Genomic DNA, 24,199 nt, shown 5'->3' on the forward strand with positions numbered 1-24,199 from the left:
TTTTTTGGTAGGAAAGTGGACAATGTCTTTGTCTACTTGCCTTTTTATTTGGTCATTTCTTTCATCTTCAACAGAGTGGTCCTCTGAACCACTCTAGGGTCTCTCAGATCACTTTGAGGTATAAATTCCTTTTACCTTTAAATTTCCTTTGGGAACATCGCTACCTTGCCTTATACTTCAAATGTCACCCACAAGCCCAGTCTAATAGGTATGAATTTCTGGGGTACAAAATGTTAACATTTTACTTTTGAGGAAATAGGAATTTCTTTCTTTCTTTTTTTTTTTTTACATGTTTTTAAAGTTATTTCAAATCATATTACTACATAATTTGGGCAAATTAAGAAATATAAGTACAGATTTAAAATCCTTTGCCTGCTCTGGTTTATGGTTTATAGCTATTTCTGACTTCATTAAAATTGTGGATCTCATTTTTAAAAGGTAGAAATTATTCTTATTCTGCTGAGAATGCAAATCTCGTCAGGTACGTTATGTATTCTGTGTTACCAATGGAAAAAAGGTAGAAACTTGGCCCAGCCAGGTTAGATTAATTTTGTGAGATGATTCTCTTTTAATATTCTATTGATTGATAACTACGTGCCTGTGAAATATCTAGAATTCTGATAGCAACGCAAAATTGTGGGAAAATTGATGTAACAGGAGAATGGTACTTCCTAATGTGAGCGATGTAACTTGTGCTCATAGAATCGTTTTTCAACTGCAAGACTGTGAACTTGGGATTACTGCCTAAAAAGGAAAATGGATTTGGTAGTAAGTGACGAAAGTAAGATGGATATAAACAACCATCCCCAAGCGTACTGAGAAGAGTGCTTCTTGCTTCCTTTCACGTCTTGTTGCTAGGAGAGAGGTGAGCAGCACACAGCTCCCAGGGCATCACCAGCCTATCCACCAGCGATGACAATGACGTACCTGGCAGTCCCAACCTGCTCCACCTGGGATTTGTTTTTCTATGTAAACACTGCACAAAGGAAGGCATATGTCATCCATGAGCCAGCCCGTTGTGCACGTCACCTTCCTAGTGGAAGAAAATTAAGTGATAATGAAAAGCTGTCATTAAAAAAAAAAAAATCAAAGGGAAACTGACACAGAGAAGGTCATTCAAAATCCAAAGTCTTTCATTGTATCTCTATTTCTGCATTCGAGATTCTGAGGTTGAGGTCTCTTCAGAATCAGTTGTTTAGACTGCACAACAAAAATAGCCTTAGAGAGGCACTTGCCTGGAGAGGTTTTGTGGTGACCATGGAGATTAATCTTCTTCATGGGAAATCAGCTGTTCACAGCACGACTGCCTTGATTCTCAAAGAAGAGTTTCCATTCCCTCCAAGGGCTGTCGGGTAGAACAGCAAGCATAGAAGCTTCTAGGTATTCTGCCCGGGTTGCAGACTCCCTGACGCTCCTCAAGTCGCCTTCAGTTATTCATTTGTTCCCTTCCTGGTGCCAAAGAGCTCTTCAGGCGGCTGCAGCTGCACCTGCATCGCAAGGGAGTGTGAGGAGGGGATTTAAAAGCAAGACTGTTCATTCATCCCTCCCTCATGAATGTATGGAGTAAATATTTATTGTGTTTTTATGTTCCAGACTCTGTGCTGGGCATGGATGCTGCATTTGGGAGCTAAAATTGAAACCACCTCGGGACCAACAGATTTTACATTCTGGGGGTGGGAGGGTTAATCAAATAATCCCACTGATGAATGCATACTTTCAAAGTGAGGCATTAAAATTAACAAGGGAGCAGGGCTGGGAATAAAGAAGGAGCCATATTTATCCAAAACTAGAAGGGTGTGAACACAACACGTGCACAAGAAGGAGATAACGTTAGAGGAAAGAGCCCTGTCGCTGTAGGAAGCATGGCTGAGACACAGGAGGGAAGTGGGGCAGCTGCAGGGAGTTGGTGGTCAAGGGCAGGCCACGTGGAAGTTAAGGATTTTGCAGAGAATTTTGATCTGGATCATGAAGTTATAGATAGGATTTTAAGTAGAGACAACCTGGCAAGAGTGGTGTTTTAAAAAGATAACTCTGGCAATGGGAGGGAACAGGATTGAGAGGAAGCCAAAGAGGCGGAGGGAATATTCTAATTTAGAACCTCGAAGCTGGATAGTTATGTATCCAACATTCCTTCATGGTTGCCTCACTCTTGACATTGTTCATGTGCATGTCTGTGTCCTCCTCCCAGATTCGACATTCCTTGAGTTTAGGAATGCTGCCTTATTTGCTCTTTGACCCCCTGTAGTGTCTCACATTGGGATTTGTATATATGCTTTGAATAAATGCTGTGGCTCTTTTCCATCTCATGGACATGTCAGCAGGCTTGCCATGGTTATATAATGTTACCACCAGAATTCATTGTGAATTATTCCTGTGGATAAAAGAAGGCAAGGATACACTTGCTTTTTTTTTTTTTTTTTTTTTTTTGCTAAGTGCTATGTGCCTTGAATCTTATTTTGCGACATCAGTTATTGTCATTATTACTATCTCTTCACAGATAGAACAGACAAATTGAGGGATATTAGTTCTGAGACGAAGTTCTTGCAGAGTTGAAGAAGAAGAGAAATCATTTTGGAATTTTACTGGAAATTCTGGAACTGCAAACATAAATGAGTAAAGAAGCAATAGGGAGCAGTGTGGCCTGGGGCAGAACTGGGGAGGGCATACTCTCCCCCCAAATATTCACATTCAAAAGCAAAATGCACTCTGCCAATCAAAACATCTGGGGGCCAAATTTGGCTATGTAACTGTGAGGCTGCTATTTCTCCTTTAAGTGATTTTTAAAAATTTAAAATGAGATCAGTAATTAAAAAGAATCCATTGTGCTCATCTATTCTTACGTATTGTGGGCCATGTTCACTCTTTTGAGTTGTGTTGGGGTAGGGACAGAGAACCTCTTGCTGTGAGTCTCTCAGAAGGTTTTTAATATCCCTCTGCTTGCTTGGTTACTCTCTCTCTCTCTCTCTCTCTCTCTCTCTCTCTCTCTCTCTCTCTCTCTTAAAGAATGGGCTGTTGCAATTTTCCCTGTGTCTCCATTAAATGAATGCAACCAGTAAGGGAAGGTTTAAAGGACATGCATTTAACAGAAAGGGGAAAGGTATTGTCACTTTTCAAACCAGAAACAAAGAAAACACTTCTTCTCATGCCTTTTGGGCAAGACGTGAGGCGGGTAATTTTATTATTAGAGACTCTCCTTCAAAGTATCAACACAGGGGGGTATTAATAGCGCTGATGCTGCTTCCACTAAGATTAAGATTAGCATAAGCCCAGTTGAGAGGTCAATTAAACCAGACATGCAGGAATCTCACGCAAAGAATGGTTAGATAACACATTTCCAGGAGAAAAATAAGTCCAACTTCTTTTCTAGTGATTTTATAAATGGGAGAATGTTTTTCCTGGCAGAAGGTGGGCCCGTGGGATAGATGAAGCCGAAAGAGCAGAACAGCAGGATGAATGGGAATCTTGTTCTCTGCAGTCCCACAGCACCTCTCCAAAAGCAACTGAGGCAGCAGCCGTGGGCAGCCTGATTTATATTTCAATCTGAGCCCTTCAGCCCTGCTTATCCTCTTTGGGCTGCATTTGTACCATCATGACAATAAAAATATCTTCCCTCCACAACTTAGTGGGCTGTTGTAAAGATTAGATCAGGTACAAACACCTCACCATGATAATGTGATGTAATTATACTAATGTTAAAAAATAATTAGAGCAAGCACACAGAACAGTTGCTACTTCCAGGTTCTAAACCTTTACATTCACAATTCTACTTAGTTATTATTATTATTTTGTAGCAGGGATTGAACCCAGGGGCACTTAACCACTGAGCCACATCCCCAGTCCTTTTTTAATATTTTATTTAGAGACAGAGTCTTGCTGAATGCCTAGAGCCTTGCAAAGTTGCTGAGGCTGGCTTTGTACTTGCGATCCTTCTGCCTCAGCCTCCTAAACTGCTGGGATTACAGGTGTGCATCACTGTGCTCAGCTCTACTTAACTCTTATCATCATAACCTTCCTTATGAGGTAGAACCTATCCTGTCTATTTTTTAGATGGGGAAACAGAGCCAGAGAGAGCTGAAGTACTTGTTCAAGGCCATTTGTAAGAATTGGCTACAAGGTTGGAACCTTGCATTCTGGATCCTTCTAATCCTTCTGGTTGGAAACAAACAAACAGCATAGACATTTAACTAAGGCTGAAGATCAGCCTTTGAATTGTGACTTCAGAATTGGTCAGATCTCTTAAGCAGTCAGAACTTCAGTTTATCCATCTATAAAATGGAGACGGATAATAGCGCTTGCCTTTTAGATGTTTGGTGAGGATTAAATAAGAAAAAAAATGCAAAGCGCAATGTTTAACCAGTAAAAGGCACATAAAGTATATTACTATTCCTAGTTATTGGGTTGGGATATGTATTAGCCTGGTTGGACTATCATAAAAAAATACCACACACTGAGTGGCTTAAATAGCAGAAGTTTTTCTTCTTGATTTCAGTAGAGGGCGCTATGACACTGTTCTGGAGGCTGTAAGTCCAAGGTCAAGGTGCCAGCAGAGTAGGTTTCTGGTGAGGCCTCTCTTCTGGCTTCCAGACTACCTTCTTGCAGTGTCCTCACATGACCTATTAAACTGGAGACCCACTCCTATGACCTTATTTGACCTTGAGTACCTCCCCCACAGTCCTATTTCCAAACACAGTCATGATGAGTGTTAGACCCCCAAAACGCGTACTTTGTGTGGATGCAATTCAGCTCATAACAAGTGGGCAGCAGGAAGAGAGGAACAGGATGGAAAGATGGAAGAGGTGTTTGGCGTATTCTCATGTGTAAGGTAGATTTTCTTAGGCATCAATTCTAGAGGGAAAAGAAATTGTTGCCTATTCATAATAAATTAGTAGATAAATTATATATCGGGCACCGTGTGCCCTTGCTTTGGTGTTGCAGAAAATGTCTTCACACTATCTGTTTTTGTTCTTTTAGGTGAACCAGAATTTAAATACATTGGGAATATGCATGGTAATGAGGCAGTTGGACGGGAACTGCTCATTTTCTTAGCCCAGTACCTGTGTAACGAGTACCAGAAGGGGAATGAGACAATTGTCAACCTGATCCATAATACCCGAATTCACATCATGCCTTCCCTGAACCCGGATGGCTTTGAGAAGGCAGCATCTCAGGTGAGTGACAGGCAGGTTGGGCTGGGCGTGCTTTCTTCATGTGTCATTGTATGTTTGCAGATATGTGTTTATACATGCATCACACCCTTGCACAAAGCTTATAGAAAGTTCAGTGGAGAGTGTAAGTGATACATGATCAATTTGTTGGTAAGAAAAAAAGTTAAGAATAAAGGGAAGAGAGTTTTTTCAGCAGAGATTGCAAATGAGAAATTTAGTTAATAGGTTAATATTTTAATAATGTTTTGTTTGTATTGCTAAATAAATAATTTATGTATCCATATTTGTGATCTGGTAAATTTCCTTCTAAAAAATTTCAGAAAATATCTACTGTAGTGTAATAAATACTATGGTTGTATCTGATCAGCCGATGTCATAGCGCCCTCTACTGAAATCAAGAAGAAAAACTTTCGGCTAGATCAATGTTCAACTGATGTTTAATCATTAGTTTTATGAATGTTGAATAAAATTTTAAAAAATCAAAATAAAAAACAATCAACCGTAAATAGAAAGTAATTTATAAAGTTTAAATTATAATTTTATGGCATAAATTTTGATTCATATTTTATATTTTAATTTTTAATAAGTTTATTAAATTACATTTTAACTCTTAGGCTGGAAATTAACCACTTTTGAAGAGAAGATAATATGGTTTGTACATCCATTTTTGGTTAGGAAGGGATGGGAACATTATATCTGCTGCTGTCTACAGCTTGAAATCATTTTCTTATTTTATTGGGACACATTAATTAATGTTTTTTACAGTGAAGCCAGTAATCCTGTAGTTTAATATTGTCAGAAACCCAGTGAATTTTTATAAAGTGTGACATTGATATGATTTCTAAAGTTATGAGAGAAAAATTCTAGTAACATAAAATCAAATTATTTAATAATTTGAGGTCAGTTTCAGAATTGTAAGTGAGCAAAAGATTGTTTTGCTATTTATTTTCTGTCATATAGATTTTTATTTCTCCATCTGAGGTGTCTTAGCTTACATGGCTTAAAAGATGATTGCTTTGTTTATATCAAAGATTTGACATAATTTAATAGTAAAACAACAAAATTCACATTGTAAAGTAAAATTGAATGTCTTACAAGGTTGTCAGTTGTTCCGGTTGTACCATTAGGGAAAGGGTTAAATTGAAGAGAAATTCCTCAGCCACAAAGCCCTCACCCAGTGCCTGTAACCCCAGCAGCTGGGGAGGCTGAGGCAGGAGCATGACAAGTTCAAAGCCAACCTCAGCAATGGCCAGGCACTAAGCAACTCAGTGAGACTCTGTCTCTAAATAATATACAAAGTAGGGCTGCGGATGTGGCTCAGTAGTTGAGTACCCCTGAGTTCAATCCCTGGTCCCCTCGCCACCCTCCACAAAAAAAATCCCCATATAGACAAAACCTTAGAATTTTTGTTCAGAGCTCTAGAACTTTTAAAAAGATTATTATTTAAAATTAGAATTCATTTTTAATTGATACTTAAAGTATAAAATTATACATATTTATGGGGTATGATGTGAGGCTTTGATATACATATATTTTGTGTAATGTTTAATCAGAGTAAATATATCTGTCTCCTCAAACATTTATCATTTCATATGGTGAAAACATTCAAAATACTTTCTTACAGAGTTTGAAATAAAACTCATATTCTTTTGATTAAATGTGTAAGAAAGATATATGTTATTAATATATAAAAATGTGTATTAATTCATTTTAAGCTTCTAATCTTATTTATTCTTTTGATTATTTAAACATATGCCACTTATTATTTATAGTCAGTGAAAATTTTATTAAAATTGAATTAGAGTGGCATGCTTTGAGAAGGTCCTCTATTACTAGTGAATATGTATTGACTTTTTTGTAATCTTATAAATATCTCTTAAATACTATTATTGATATTTAAAATATTATTGATTGAAAATATTTTTAAGATGCCCATAACATATCCTTTAAATCTGATACCTTCATGCTTATATCAGTAAAACAGTAAGAATGACATTGTGGAAGGATATTGTTAAAATAAATAATCTTAGTAAATTATTTTTAAAAACATTAATTGAGACCTTAAATAGTGACAATAATAGTAAATGACTGATTTTTTTTTTTTTTTTTTTTTAGCCTGGTGAACTCAAGGACTGGTTTGTGGGACGAAGCAATGCCCAGGGAATAGATCTGAACCGGAACTTTCCAGACCTGGATAGGATAGTTTATGTTAATGAGAAAGAAGGTGGTCCAAATAACCACCTGTTGAAAAATCTGAAGAAAATTGTGGATCAAAATACAAAGGTAGAGAACTTGTATAGTTTTCTTGGGCTCATTTCCTGGCTTTAGTTCAGACCTCTTGTCCGTCCTCTCCCAACTCCATTCAGTCACTGTTTTAGTCAGCCTTCTCACGGCTGTGACTAAAAGAACCAACCAGAACAACTGTAGAGGAGGAGGAGTTTATTTTGGGGCTCACAGTGTCAGAGGTCTCAGTTCATAGACAGCCAAATCCATTCCTCAGGGCTCAAGGTGAGGTCTAGCATCATGGTGGAAGAGCATGGTGGAGGGAATGGGTGCACATGGTGATCAGGCAGCAGAAAGACAATCCTTTCTCCAGATACAAAATATATACCCCAAAGGCATGCCCCCAGTGATCCACTTCTGTCCTCTACCTAGAAAGTAAGTTTGAGAATCTTTATCATAGTGAAGAATGCAGGAGTAATAAATGCTGGTATGTGGCAGTTACCTGAAGCCAAGGCTGGAGGAGGGGGAGCCTGGATATTAGGTTTGCTCCCTAGGATTGAATGAGGGTTGTAGAGTAGAAGTTTGGGCTAGGAACAGGAGGAAGGAAGCCAGTTGTAGATCTTGGGAAGCCACCGGGGCCCTCTCAGAGGTCCTTTGTCAGTGCATCTCATTAGCAACTCAGCAGCATTCCACGTTGTTGGACTTTCTTCTCTTACAGAACTTTCTTCTTTCCTTTCTTGCTTTACAAAACTCTTTTCTCTCCTACTTTCAAATCACTGCTTGGTTTCTTTCCCTGCTTCTTCTACCTTGGCTTCATGCTGGCTATCCTCAGGATCCCATCTGATACCTCTCTCTGCTGCACTAGGTTTCCATCTTTTCCTGAACCTGCAAAGTTAGCTGTTATACCAGCTCTCCCAGACCCATGTCTCTAATTCTAGATCTTCCAGGAGCATACATTTTCTGTTTTACTTGCTCACTGGGTCCCTTTATCTGGTGGTACCTGGGACTGAGGTTCAGACTGTCCAGAAATAAGTATTTTCTCTTAGAACCACTATTGTTTCACTTATCCTGATCACCAAAACCATGCAATTTCCAACTTTTGTCAGTTGGTTCCTACTTCCCAGTTATTTGACAACCATCTTCAGGGAGAAGGGAGAGCCTGAAGGCCATGGTTGGGTGAAAAAGAGGGAAGTTCTGAGTGATAAACCATGAGCAGTTGGAACAGGAATGAAAAACTGTTCTGGAAGCCGAGTCCTGATATGAGCACACAAACTCCCCATTGCTTGCATTACCCTGTCAATGCCATCTTTGTTAAAGAAATGAGGAAAATAATTCCGATCACCTGCTACAGAAGAACTGCGAATGAGCTCATGTCGACAAGATGGTTGATTGGCAACTTTGTGTAGGTGCCATTATTTCCAGACAGCATGACCTTCTCCTTCCTGTTAAAACTGTGTCATCTTTGCACCTTCTCCATATGAGGTGGTTTCATATTTTTAGCTTAAGCAATATGATTAAAACATGTTCATGGTACTCTTTTTAAATCTTAACTTTTACTTCAAAGATCTTAATGCCATTACTTATTTTCTAGATAAAGGTAAACCATCGAGAAATATGAAAATTATTTTTTTAGACCCTTCTTTGGAACATTAACAGTATTTGTTGACTTTGTTCCAAGTCTCCCGTAAATCTGCTTGACAATTGTGAGGTCACATTGCCTGTGTCCAGTTCATTTCTTTTTTGTTTTTGTCATCATAAATGAGACAGTGTTTAGAGCCTTCTGGTACGAGACATAGACAATTCATTAATGCTGCTAGATACTCCCCTTTTCTTAATTCTTCTCAGCCCGATATCTAGATTCCTTGTAGAGGTTTGTAAAGTTCGAGGGTTATTCTGTTGGGTATCTTGGGAATCATGGCTTAGGAATGCAGAGTCCTGTGATGGCTGGTCCAGGAGCTCTGGGCTGTGTGTGCTGTAGGGGAGGAGGTGAGAAGGAACCTGCACCTTGTGGCATATCCTTCAGATGCTGTGACGTTCTCTTGAGACACATGCTTGAGACTCATGAGCTCCTGCTCTTCTGAACCTTTGAATATAAAAGCTGTCTCCTATACTCTCAGTTCTTCTTGCTGTCATTTCTCATCTTCCCCTGAGCTTGTGAGCCTGGTCATCTCACTGTGATCTGGGCTTAGCACGTGAACCTTGGCCTTGATTGCTTGAGAACAGCATGGATAAAATGCATTTCATAAGTTATTAAGATTACACTGAACCTTAAATGGCTGGAGTTGTGAAGAAAATAGAATAAATATAGTTTCAACATATTTTAAGAGTCAAAGCCATCTAATTATAGGGCATAACATTTGAGTTATACTTATAGTCTTTAAATGGAAGTTTTAAAAATAGGTCACAAATAGTTTTAGAGACTATCAGGGCCTTGCTTTTAGGGATGCTCACTGTGGTCCACTCTGTAGATCACTTAAACCTATAATTACAGTAAGTATATAGTCAGCCTAAAAGGCCATTCAGAGTCAAAGAGAAACTCATCTTTAATTTATCAGATTGTGGAATTGACTTGCTTACTTTTGAATATACTTGTAACATGAATATTAGTAGTGGTGCATGTAAGATACAAGAACTAACAATGAACTAAGCCAAGGAGCTTTATACAACTTTGTGTATTCAGGACTGTATCTTTGAATTTATTTCAAATAGCAGTTTAAAAAAAAAAAGTTATGGTGGGGCTGGGGATGTGGCTCAGTGGTAGAGCGCTCGCCTAGCATGTGTGAGACCCTGGGTTTGATCCTCAGCACCACATAAAAATAAATAAAATAAAGGTATTGTGTCCAACTACAACTAAAAAATATTAAAAAATAAAAACATTTATTGCAAAATTCATATTTTGGTATGTGTCCTTCAAAATTATTTTTATGTGCATATTGACCTATAAACACATGGCAGCATGTTGTGCAAACTGTTTTAAACACTTGCAGGTTAATAATGATTAGCAAAATAGTCAGTTGCAGAGTGACTTTGCACCTGAGCGCCTGTTAACACTGACACCCCACCCCAGGGAATATTCTGCTTACTTCCCAAAGATGGCCAGGTTACCCTCCCTTCTTCTTGACTTTAACTTTTCTCATTTTTTTCCTTCTCCTCCTATCCAAATCCTATCTTATTTTTTTCCTTCCTGAAGTTCTACCCCTTTCCTGAAGTCCTCAATAGTTCTCCAAACCTCAGTGACTTCTGCCTCTTCTTACTCATTGGTCAGACCAATCACTGGATTTGAATAAATAGGGAATGAAGGATGAACATGGTAGAGGACCGAAAACAAATTTAGCAGCGAAATAAAAACTTTTGAACAAAATATTATGGAAGAATTTATGTTAGATTCATACCATATAATACTAATATCAGGTTGGTGCTGAGCTTAAAAATATAAATTCATTATAAAAATGTGCATTATAGAATTTTAAATTTAATTTCTTTTAAAGTTATTTTTAGATTATTTTAATCAAAAGTTATACTGGACCTAGTTTAAACTACTTGAACTTTAGAAATAGATGTAATTATGTATAAAAGTTTAGTATATAATGAGGACAGATTTCAGATCAATGTGGAAAGGATTATTTAATTGAATTGAGACAGATCCATCTCACAAATAGCAGAGATCAAAATAAATTCTAGATGCATTCAACTTCAATTTAAATTTAATTTAAATATAAAGTGTAGGAGACCAGTAAAAGAGAACTTTGGCAGATATGTAATTTTTTTTCCTTTTTTAAAAAATTTGTTTTTTTTTTTTTTTAAAGAGAGAGTGAGAGAGGAGAGAGAGAGATAGAGAGAGGGAATTTTTAATATTTATTTTTAGTTCTCGGCGGACACAACATCTTTGTTGGTATGTGGTGCTGAGGATCGAACCTGGGCTGCACGCATGCGAGGTGAGCGCGCTACCACTTGAGCCACATCCCCAGCCCCCCCAAAATTTGTTTTAATTAGTTACACACGACTGTACAATGATCTTGACATATCATACATTTGAATCAGATGGGGTATAATTTCTTATTTCTCTGAGTGTACAGGTTGCAGAATCACATTGGTCATACAGTCAAGTATATACTTACAGCAATAATAATGTCTATTTTATTCTCCTGTCCTTCCTATCCCCCTTCCCCTCCCCTCCCCTCCCATCACTTCTCTCTACCCAATCTAATGGATGAATGGATAAAAAAAATTGTGGCATTTATACACAATAGAATATTACTTAGCACTAAAAAATAACAAGATCATGGCATTTGCAGGGAAATGGATGGCATTAGAGCAGATTATGCTAAGTGAAGTTGGCCAATCCCCAAAAAATAAAGGCTGAATGTCTTCTCTGTTATAAGGGGGGGTGACTCAAAATGGGGTAGGGAGGAAGAGCATGGGAAGAAGATTATCTCTACATAGGGAAGAGAGGTGGGAAGGAAAGGGAGGGATAAGGAATTGCACAGAAGATGGAAGGAGACCCTCATTGTTATACAGAATACATATGATGATGTGAGGAAAAAACAAAAACAAAACAAAACAAAAAACAGATACATAATTTTTGAAGGAGACAGAACTTTTAAAATTCCCTTTGTAGAAATAGGCATATGATGGTCACTAAAATTACTGTTTTGTAACTATGAATGAAACGCAAAAGCAAAGGAAGAGACCATAAAGAAAAGGTCAGTAAATTTGATGTTATCATTCATAACATAAATATCTTTATGGTCTGCATTTTAATTACAAAATTTGCAAGGTACATGGCAAATTTGAAAAATATGTGTAATATATAGTAGAGGCTTTTACTAAATAACTATTAAAATTAATAAGGTAAACATTTCATTAGAAAAATCAGTTAAAACATATATAAATGTGTCATGAAAGACTAAATATAAATTATCAATTAATACATAAAAACTTTCTCTGGCTATTTAAAATTTTTGTTATTAATCATAGTGCAAAACTTTAAAAAAAACCCCAGAAATATGCTCTTGGTAAGAGTGATTAGAGGTGCAAGGCTTAATATGATGTTGATGAATACATTGCTATAACTTATGGGGAGGCAATTTGGAATATTTTTAAATTTAAACAGTGTTAGTTAAAAATAAAATTTTATTTAAACTTTTTTTTTTTAAAAGCAAAAATTGTGTTTAGCTTTTGGTCAAGTCATTTTATTTCTAGAGATTTCCCCCAGGAAAGTATAGATCTGCACAAAGGGTTACTATAAGGGTATTGATAATATTTAAAAAATTTTCATAGTAAACAACCCAATACTCAACAATTAGGGATTACTAGTGCTAGAGAGGTAGTTGTGCAGATAAAACTGGGCTTGAGGCCAGGCTCCACCACTACCAGTTGAATAACGTCATGTTGTTCCCTAACTTCTCAGTATTTCAATTTACTCATTTATAAACGGGGAAAGTGTAGTCCCTTATCTCATTGGGAGGGTGTGGGAATTCAACGTGTCACATAGAAAGTGTTTAATATTTATTTTTTAGAAGTATTTACTATTATTTTATTGTTATTGATTTTATTTATGAATGCTAGATGCACGCATCAGATAATTACTACTCAGCCGTTAATATATTATAGAAAGGTATTCAGTCATATGAAATGGTATGTTATTTTTTGTTGAGCAGAAAAAAAAACCACAGTAAATAAAAGGGCATGTAAATGATCACATTTTAAATATTTATGTAAGTGGGTTGAAAAAGGACCAAAAACACATATATGAAAGTTTTAGCAGTGGCTATTTTTAGATGGTAAACCTATGAAGTGACTTTAATTTTCTTCTTTGTGCTTATTTGTGTCTTCTCTACATTTTCTACAATGAGAATTAATTTGTAGCAAGGATAAAATACACCAACCAAATGACTGATAAAACCAACATCCCATTCTATTTTTTGATTGACACATAATTGTGTGTGAATGTGTGTGTGTGTGTGTGTGTGTGTGTGTGTGTGTAATGTAAATATGGGAGATATAGATATGGTACAGTGTGGCCATTCAATACATGCATATGAAGTATAATGGTCAAATTAGGGTAATTAGCATTTCCATTGCTTTAAACATTTGTCATTTCTTTGTCCTTCGAATTCTTCTAGTTAATTATGAAATATATAATAAATTGGAACTATAGTCACCCTACTTTATTGTAGAACATTAGAACTGATTCTCCTATGTAACTCTATTTTGGTATCTGTTGACAACACCTATTCTGAATCACACTTTCCTATAATTATGTGAAAAATAGGACAGTTTTAATATCAGCGTTAGCTGATATGCTAAAAATATTGTGGGGCTTATCAGTTCATAGCCTGGATTTTGAATCCTTAGCCATGTGAACTTGGACATGTTGTTTAACACAGCCAACCATCAAATTCCTCTCTATGAAGTGGGTATGCTGTAAAGCTCCATAAAAGAATGCACGTGAAAGCCATTCTTAAACAGAACAGAGACATACAATTGCAAGATCTTTTTATAGCCATCAAATGCTATTGCTGTTAGATTTTTTTCTGTCCAAAAGAACAGTATGGATCACATCACCGTTAAAAGCTTTTCTTTTTATCAAAGAAGTACTTAGAGTTTAATAGTCTTTCTTGCTGCTATTAAAAACTCATCACATAAAAGTATCAAGTTTTTGGCTGCAGATTAATTCTTTGGTATAAATTTTTTTTCCCCTCTTTTGTTTTGCTTCCAAGTTATGAGGGACTATGAATCATTCAAAAGACAACATGATTCCTGAAACCGTTGCCTTTGTTTCAAAATTTAAGATGAGCATTCTGAAGTAAACTGATGTTTTATAGTCAGCTCTGCAAGAAACCAAGTACAATAGGAGGACAATATTTGAAGTAGTTGAAGGAAATTGGAAAAATAGTAAGCAAAAGTTGAAATTGGAAATAAAATCTCCCACATATCTGAACCACCACAGAGTTTGGATCTTGTTCTGTGATCCAACCATTTTTTTTTCTTTGTCTTATTTTTAACTGTTAATCATGAAGACCCGGGAGCCATTACAGATCACATGATGTCCCCGAGTGATTCGCCTGCTGTTTTCCAAGCTACAGAGAGAGAAAACTGGCATCCCAAAAAAGTAGAACTTTGAAGAAAATTTAAATGTGATTGAACTATTTTTTTTTTTACAAGTCTGAGAAAGGCCTAGGGAATGCTGCTCTTATAAGAACTTTTGTTTTTCTATGAAAACAGCCACAAAGTGGCTCAACATGAATAATTTTGAGGGTTTTTTTCTTTTCTTTTTCTCTTTCACTTTTCTGTCAAGTGATCAACCAATGATCATCAAATGAATACTCATTTTAATCTCTAATCTTGAATACAGCTTGCCCCTGAGACCAAGGCTGTCATTCACTGGATCATGGACATTCCTTTTGTGCTTTCCGCCAATCTCCATGGAGGAGACCTTGTCGCCAATTATCCATACGATGAGACTCGGAGTGGTAGGTATCCTTCCTGCATCTCTGAGTGGTTTAAGGCTTACTACTAGGATACAAAGGTTTAGAAGATGACTTCTGGAGTAGTCTTGTAAGCTACCAGTCAGTTTTGCCGGTAGAAATACATGTGTTTAACATACATACCCTATTTCACGTAGTGTTGGCATACTTGCCAAAAAAGGACTGTAACTTTCTTTGAAGTTGAGGTGAAGAGAAACATGACCTTAAGAGAACACGTAGAGAAGAGAAAGGGAGAAGACAGAAATCATGAACTTGGTTCAGTCCCGGCTCCTGGTAAAATGGAGAGATTACAGAGGTCTTGTAATTTGGTGCACCAGCCTAAAAATGGAAGCAGTCTCTGGTCCTTCATCAGGGCCCATGTACATTTTTTGAACATCCCCTTGCATTTTTTTCATTGGATTCATGTCGGAGGGTGTCAGGGAGGGGAAGTGATCCTTTATTTTCTTCTAACTAGTTTTAGTTAAGCTTCACGCAAGGCACCCTTTAACCAGATAGACAGTTTCAGCTTAATTTTTGTTGCTTCAGGAAATTTCCTGCTTTGGATCTAGTTTAGGGACCTTTGAAGAGTAAGCTCTTTGTAAACAAGGATAAGGATCTTGGATATTAGAAACTTTGAGATTTGAAGAAAGTCTGGCTAAACAACACTGTTAAATATACCTAGAGATTTTGTGATTTGTCAATAGCTGGGAAACTGGTAGGCCAGGCATATTTATAATATAGGAGTAAGAATACATGGGATCAAAAGACCTAATATTTGCTCATACAACACATATAGGAGATTTTTTTTTTTAAAAAGAATTAAAATCGAACACTGAATAGCATGTATGAGAGTGGTTCATAGTGGCTATTAGGTTGATATGGGCGCATATTTGAAATGAAAAATTTAAACAATGGAAATCTTGCTATTCTCCCAGGTCCAATCTTCTATAACCATATCACCTTTTTCTTGTGAAATTTCAGTTCATAAGTAGCATGTTCAGTCAATCTGATTTCTACATTTTTTTTTTTTGGTATTAGAAATGGAAATTACATAACTAAGTGTAATTGGTAGTTAAATCTTCACCTCTTCCCCATAGCAATGTAGCTAAAAAATACATCTGCAATAGCTCAACACCAAATTACTTTTCAGAAAACAAATGGTGCCTTTTGATCTGTGTCAAATCCTTCCGTCTCTTGGATTTATTTTCTAGGTAGTGCCCATGAGTACAGCTCCTGCCCGGATGATGCCATTTTCAAGAGCGTGGCTCGGGCCTACTCTTCTTTCAACCCGGCCATGTCTGACTCCAACAGACCTCCCTGTCGCAAGAATGACGATGACAGTAGCTTTGTAGATGGAACAACCAACGGTGGCGCTTGGTACAGTGTACCTGGCGGTGAGTTTCCATTTTGTTCTCTGATGATGATGTTGACTTCCTTAGATTTACAGAGCGATTTCCACCTAGAGACTCTTCAGTCTTCTTCAGTCATTAAGAAGTAGGCGGAACCCCTAATTCCTCCATTAATTTTATGCATGAATAATATGTAATTTTTTTTTCTTGTGGATTTAAAAAAATTGAGATGCTACATAAAGAAAACAAACTGAAGTATTCAGTGGGAAAATATAACTTGAATATTGTTAATTGCTCTATTTTTCAAGTTCAGGCTTTAGGTAATAAGGTAGCATCCTTATCATCTTGCTTTTACAATAGATAAATGTGTATTTTAGAGGGCATCCTGTGGCCTTTAGCACATCTTGGTGCATACATCTTTTAGTTTTTTTTTAAATGGTGGGCTAAAGAGACTATGTGACATGGATTATGTAGTTTATATTCACTAGTGTAATAAACACTATCAGATCAGGTAGGGTTTAGTCTGCAAAGAGAGAGAAGGCCCTGTGCATGAAATCCCTTTTTGCCCATCAAGGAAGCTTCCCTTGTGCCAATATGAACTTCACAGAGTTCATATTTTTGTAACCACCCAGAAGAATAACAGTTGTAGGATGCTACTGGCCTCGACCAAGGATGAGGGTGAGATGCAAAGATATTGATACTTTTTTTTTTCACTTTGCCTAAGAAAATTTTGCTGTGGCCCACCTGGAAACAAAAAAGAGAATTAGAGCAGCATTCAATGACTGCAGGGATTGGTTAGATATGTTTAATTTTGTTGCATTATGTCCTGAGAAAAATATTCTTCCTGTTTTTTTTTTTTCTGGTTTATGTTGATACTGTTTTTATTTACGGTTTGCATTTGACCAGACCAGTTTTAGTACTTTGTTTTTTTTTTTTTTTTTGTAATTTGTGAACAAAGGTCTATGTCATATTTAGGATTTGGAATAAATCAAATACATCAGATGGGAAGTAAAATATACATCAGCTTTCATAAAAATTTAGCAATTCCTTGTGCAGTCACTTTTGAACAAATATATACAGTCTATACAATATCAGATAAACTATATTAGTAAAATACTGATGCTCATATTAGCATAGCAATAGCAATGATAAGAATATTAGTATTAGTTAATGCTTATGTTCCACAGTAATCAAACGGTCAAAGGAAGCTTTGATGGTTTTAGTTCTCCACATAGTGAATAAAATCAATGTCTTGGGTGAGGTTTTCTAGAAGCAGAGACAGAGACAGTGGTTTGGATGTTTATTGAGGGAGTACACTTTAAGAAAATCCTTAGGGGAGCAGGGAAAAGGAAAGGATAGAGCTGAGCAAGGATGTCTCAGGTGAGGTGTAGCCTTGACCAGAGCCATTGGGAGAAGGGTCCAGAGCATAAATCACAGGCAGGGTCATCTTTTTCTGGTAAGGGTACAGTCTTTGGTGACTGCATACCAGTTAGCCATTGGTTGTGTGCTGCCAGAAAGAAGTGAGGGTGAGAAATGGGAGAGTGTAACCTCCCAAATTAGGTGGCTCCTATCAAGCATTCTCCAGGAAAGGGGAGCAGCCTTTGTGAACTCCTAACAGCCCACACTTATTGCAGCTTGGGGTGGGTGCCCTGGCTCCATAGAAGTGATCTGGTGGGCACCAACAGTATCCACTATTAATATGAATTAGATTTAATTTCAATGAAAATTATCTGGATACAGAATCTTCTCTTTGGTGAGTTATGAAGTATCATTAAAGTTTATGACCTTTATAGGCACACTCAATGACTATTGAATTAATCTATAGTGCATTATCAGGATTCCTAGTCCCTCAGGTGTACACTGCAGTACTGGTTGGACATAAGGAAAGAGCAGTATGTTAGATCATCTCACACTCCGTTGAAGGCTTTGAAGGATGTGCATTTCTTTTAGGTCAGTAGGGATCGAGTCATTCACCTTGTCTTTTTTGAAGCCTGTTACAGCAACATGGACCGTGGCTGACATCTGCTTTTGCACTTTGCAACAGCAATGCATTAAGTTAAATAGTTACTTATGTCGCCATTCCAGTGGGGTCCATAGAGAATTTTATAGATTTCATGATCTGCCAAAATAAAACACTTCACCTCCTCAGACTGGCCAGCCTCTTGACAATTCCCTCCTCTCTATGGAAGCAGAGTTAATGGATTCATCTTGCAAGGATGTTTTCAGATCCCCTATGGAAGGTGACTTCCCTGTGGTTTCCCAGGGAGCTCCCTCAGATGGCCCAGGATGGTACATTTTTATTTAGCTCAGTTCAGCAGAATTGCCTGTGTGTTTTAGCCACCGCATCCATATATTGACGTGTCATTTGTTGCTTCTGCAGGAATGCAAGACTTCAATTACCTGAGCAGCAACTGTTTTGAGATCACTGTGGAGCTTAGCTGTGAAAAGTTCCCACCTGAGGAGTCTCTGAAGAACTACTGGGAGGATAACAAAAACTCCCTCATTAGCTACCTTGAGCAGGTAAGTAGAGTGTCCAGCATCAAATGAATGTTTAGGAGTATTTAGACCTGTGGTGTAATAGTCTTCTAGGAGGAGTCCTGTCCAGGGAGGTCCGTCTGAGCCTGGGTGAAGATGCTGTCATTGGAAAGCAGGTGTCAGCAGATTCAATTCGCCTTTCACCTGTCATAGACCTTGTGGCTCATGACGATTCACTGAGAACTGACCCCACTGGAAAATTGTGGAGAAGTGAGCCAAACTCTTGCAGGTGAGGGAAGTCCTAAGATCATGTCCCAGCCTGATCTCAGTGGCCCTAGGAGGCACCCCAGGAAGGGCAGGACAAGAGTGAGGAAAGGAGGCACTTAGAGTGCACAACGTCAGGAAAAATTCACTCTCAGGGTCACACAAATATGAGAAAAGCTCCTGAGAGTGTCTCCTTCAGTGCCCTGGTGCCTCACTTCTCTTACCCTAGATTCAGCTAGAGACCAGGCAATAATAATAACAACAATGCATATTTATTGAGCATTTACTGTTTATCATTACTGTTATACATGTAATGCCTTACATGTAGTAATTATGTGCCTAGCCTCACGACAACCCGAGAAGGAGGTTTTATGACCACCACTATCACCACCATTATCACCTGGGAGTTAAATTATTGCTGTGTGTATATACGTGACTGCATGACCAATGTGATTCTGCAACCTGTACACTCAGAAAAATGAGAAATTATATTCCATCTGGTTCAAATGTATGATATGTACTGTCATGTGTGACTAATTAAAACAAATAAAAAAATTATTTTAAAAAAATGAAATCAGAGGCTCAGAGAGGTTCAGCAGCTTTTCTGGAGTTATTCAGTTAGAATTTGAATCCAGGTTGTGTGGTTGTGGAATCTCCATGCCCTATCCCCATTCATGAGTTAATCCTAGATCTATACCACGGTCACTATGTAATCATTCCAGAGGTATCTGTGTAGAATTTGGGGGATCTCACAACCTGTCAAAATAAAATATCTTACCTACTTAGATTGGTCACCCCTTGCTGACTTCCTCCTCTCTGTGGTATGGTAGGCATTGACATCAGGGCAGTGGTGGTGAAAGATCTAAAGGCTCAGTGTATTGCCTGCCTTGCCTTGGCCATCTTTAAATTCTATTCTGTATGTGACCACTTAGGCCTAAAGTTAAATAGAGTGATGTGATTTTACTTGCCAGCAAATAGTCCAGAAAAATCTGTTAAACCAATTTGTCAAAAACAAATGCTTTTAATATATATATATATATATATATATATATATATATATATATGATATACATATATAGTGTATTTATATTGTATATCTCTTGTGTATATATATTGTATATATGCTATATATGCTATGCACACACATGTATAAGACCACTTCTTTTTTTATTTTAAAGTAAAATTAGCTTAAGAATTGTTCTATGCATGTCATATATTCAAACAATACCTTACCAAGGGACTACTGTGGAATAGATCCACCGATGATGGGTCCTGATTAAAGAACAACTGCTCCACAGGACTTTTTCAATTAGTGGGTTCCTGCTGTGTGTTAGTATACTGGTGTTTTTTTTTTTTTTTTTTTTTTTTGCCACAAAGCTAAGAATAATTAACCATATTAAGTCTAGAATAACCTTGGTGGGAATCCCTATAGAACTTCTTTTTTTGAGGAGAGCTGTATTTAACTGGATCCTACAAGGGCAAAGTTAATGGAAGAAATGCACTTTTGGTTAGAGGAAGCAAGATGGGGACATTTGGTGTGTTCTCTTAGATATCAAATAATGTCATTTTGTTTACATATTTTTTTCTACAAAAAATGTTTTGAGCTACTTTTATATTCCCGGCACTATGTTAGGCACTGGGGCTAGTGACCACCCTCTCAAGGCTTCATATTAGTGGGATCAGAAACATGAATATCTAATCATAAGGAAAAATGAAGACTAACTACCAGAATTAACTACAATGGCAGGACACAGAAGATTCCCAGACCTATTCCTGGGAATTCAGAAAAGGCTTCTTGGAGTTATAAATAGGATTTGCTATAGTTGGTGCTTATAAGATCATCGCCTTGCTTAAGTTGTCTCAGTTCTTGAGGAAAAACACAATATAAAACAAAATAAAACACATTTTCATGCCATCAGGACAGGGAATAATATTTGTCATCTTTATGGTGGTAGGTACACGTGCATCCAATCCGTCTGATAGTAGAAATAAGCTGAAAAGAAGAGGGATAAAGTTACACAGTCCTGCGTTAAGCTACTTTGAATGAAAATTTGTTCTGTCCACAGATCTATGTGATCAGTCTTGAGATAACATCATGTTAGGTGCAGGCTGTGTAGAAGCAGTGGGAATGGAGTTATAATGAGAGCACATACAGCTGCTTGCATCCCAGAATACTGCAGTCAGGGGATCGAAGATCAGTGTAGACAGTCACAAGTCCTGCTTTGGGCCTATTTTTCTTGATAATGGTGGCGATAATGGTAATTGAACACCTGGTTCTAAAATCTAAGCAAAGACTAGTTTAGAACTCATAGAAAATAGATAATTTGGACATCTAATTCTGTAATTGGCTGAGAGGAAATCTCAAAGGAATGTTTGCAGAAACTAGAATTGTCAGGCTAATTAGGGGAAATAGTTTGCTAAGAAGAGCTTCCCACATCTATCTTTGGAATAAGCTGATTCTCAAAATTCTCCAGAGACTTGTTCCTGGCCACTCACATCAGAATCTTCTAAGGTTCCCGAGTTTCCTGACCTATCATTGAATCATATTCCTTCCCTGCAGGGCAGGAATATAAGAAGACGCTTAAGATAAAACATATTTTTTAGGCCATTTCTAATATGAGATTTTTGGTTGTTCTTGATCTCCACAGATACACCGAGGAGTTAAGGGATTTGTTCGAGACCTTCAAGGTAACCCAATTGCCAATGCGACCATCTCCGTGGAAGGAATAGACCATGATATTACATCTGGTGGGTGTTCTTTGCCATGATCTAGCATTATGTACAAGAGAACGATTTTTTATTATCATAATTATAACTCACACTATAAGCAACACAGTGAGATGCCTCAGATCTCTTTACACAATCTCTGCCCAGCGTTGACCTAGGTAGGCTGCGGGAGCAGGTCAGACACAGTGAAATTATGCTGCGTGTAAAAATCTGAGTGCAGCAGGTGGCGCCCTGTCCTCAGCTGTCACCCAGAGCTGTGAGTTGGTGCTGTCCACTGCCTGAGGTTTGCAGTTAGTTGCTCAGAGGAAAATGAACTAGCCGGGGTAAAGCCACGAGTGGCTTTTCTAAAGAGCTGTGAGTCGGGAGGGAGTGAAAAGAGTAGAAGGTAAGGTAACTCCCAGCATATTGTGTGTCTCACACATTTCTTTGTTTAACCCTTAAAATAAATCTAGAGTTATTCAGGATGATACAGGATATTGTAGAATTGGGCTGTGATGTTAGTTATTTCTAGGTGTAAAGCACCATCTTCATTTTCTCAGTTTGGAGAATATGGTGTATTTCCCCAGAAGATCTACCTACTCCTGTTAATTTTTTTTTTAGAGAGAGAGAGAGGATTTTTTAAAAAAATTTTTGTTTTTTAGTTTTCAGTGGACACAACGTCTTTATTTTCCTTTTATGTGGTGCTGAGGATAGAACCCAGTGCCCCGCGCACGTCAGGCGAGCACACTACTGCTTGAGCCACATCCCCAGCCGTGCTGTTAAATATTTACTCATTCATTTTAGTTGAACTGTTATTTATTGGGATTTTTTTAAAAAACAATAACAATATTTTTCTAGCCATAAACTTTTAATACTATTTTCAAACCTTATAATTAAATAATCATTGATTTGTTTTCCAAAGCACTGTATATCATTACTTCTTTCCTAACCTTCACACTTGTAGCTTGGAGTTTTTGTTTTTGTTTTTTTTTTTTAACCTTTAACATTTGTTCTCTAAAACTCCGTTTATTCACTCATCCAACAAATATTTATCAACATCGCGCTAAGTACCAGCGTGCCTTCTCAACCAGTGCTCCAGCATCTGTGCCAAAATGCTACTTCCCCTTCATGCCCTTAGTCCTCAGGGAGGGTGGAACTGAGGTATGGATACCTTCTGGCTCCCGGAAACCTGCTCTCTCTGTTATCCCAGGAATGCCATGTAAATACCATTTTCTCTGCATTCCATGACTTAAAAAGTTGAGGAAAATCTAAAAGTGGAGAGAATAACTGGGTGGAACAGAATGATTTCTGAGGGTTCTATGAATCTCCAGCTTTTTGAGGGCAGGGTAATAAGAAGGAACTAGCAATGAAGTCAAAGATAGAAATAAAGTGTGTGGTCCTGGAAGGTTGGAAGTGTTTCAGGAGGGAGGGAGGGAGTAATAAAAAGTGCCTGGTAAGATGATTCTTGAGAGTGAACGAATAGATTTAGCAGTATGGAGAATCTTGACAAAACCTATTTCAGGAGAGCAAGTGGTAGGAGCCTGATTCAAGTGGGTCCAAGAGAGAAGAAAAGAGAGCTTTTAGTGACACAGAATAGTGACAATCGTTCCAGAAATTCTGCATTGAGCATAGAAGTTAATGTTGCACTAGCTGAAAGGAGATTGATCGAGAGGTAGATGAGAGCTTAATTTTTTTTTTCTGATTGTTTCTATTTTCACAGTGAAATAAGATGTAAAGTGCCAAGGAAGAGTGAGGAGGATGAGGATGTGTTAGAGACTTAGGGAAAAGGAGAAAGTATGAATTGACCACTAGAATCTTGATACTGAAAGTGTGGTCCCTATTAGCAGCTTCAGCATCACTCTGGAGGGTAGAAACGCAGAATCTCGCGCCTCACCCCAGAGCTAGTGAATCAGATTGTGCATTTTGTCAGGTTTCCTGGGTTATTGAGGTGCACCTATGTCTTGATACCAAAAGCTAAGTCCTTGTCTCAGTTGCTGATCCAATAAAGAGGACAAGGTTTTGAAAAAAAAGGAAAAAGAGGTATTACTGGTTAGCTAGCAAATGAGAAATGCAGGGGACTCCTGTCTCAGAGATGGCGATTCTAACTGCCAGGGGAACAGTGGGCTTTAAAGAGGGGTTGCAAAGGCTGAACTCCAGGTGTGCCTATCAGGACTCGTAATTCATGTTCAAGTGGTAGGCTCGAGAGATGGCCATTTCTTTGATCCACTGGTACCATCTCCCAAGTCTAGGTTTCTTCATTCCTATGGTCAGTGAGTCAAAGGAAAGATAACTTGGCCTAGGATGGGCAGAATGTTAGTCTTACTTCCCCTGAAGTTAGGGATGGGAACAGGAAAAAGAGGAAGGAAATAAAATGTCAGCTTTAGAATAAGTGGTTGAGCAGCAAGGTTTATATTTAAAGCCTGAAGTGGATCCCTGTTTCAGTTCCAGAAGTGGTGACTTAGGAAAATGGGAGATTGAATGGGCCAGGTAGGCGAAGAAGAAATATACCGTGACTCCCTAGGTCTGATATCTAGAAATTGGAGAAATA

The 24,199-nt window shown here is 37.8% G+C and overlaps 1 protein-coding gene across 1 annotated transcript in view; it reads left to right on the forward strand.

The window, feature by feature from the left end:
• Positions 1–24,199, forward strand: part of Cpe (carboxypeptidase E) — a 110,212-nt gene that overhangs the window by 81,113 nt on the left and 4,900 nt on the right. The window contains exons 2-7 of the mRNA XM_005329264.4: positions 4,972–5,168; positions 7,281–7,448; positions 14,746–14,863; positions 16,069–16,251; positions 18,587–18,726; positions 21,594–21,693. Of these exons, the coding sequence (XP_005329321.1) occupies positions 4,972–5,168; positions 7,281–7,448; positions 14,746–14,863; positions 16,069–16,251; positions 18,587–18,726; positions 21,594–21,693 (906 nt within the window). The remainder of the gene's footprint in view (positions 1–4,971; positions 5,169–7,280; positions 7,449–14,745; positions 14,864–16,068; positions 16,252–18,586; positions 18,727–21,593; positions 21,694–24,199) is intronic.

This window comes from Ictidomys tridecemlineatus, chromosome 14, assembly GCF_052094955.1.
Source record: "Ictidomys tridecemlineatus isolate mIctTri1 chromosome 14, mIctTri1.hap1, whole genome shotgun sequence".
In the NCBI taxonomy this organism is placed as follows: domain Eukaryota; kingdom Metazoa; phylum Chordata; class Mammalia; order Rodentia; family Sciuridae; genus Ictidomys; species Ictidomys tridecemlineatus.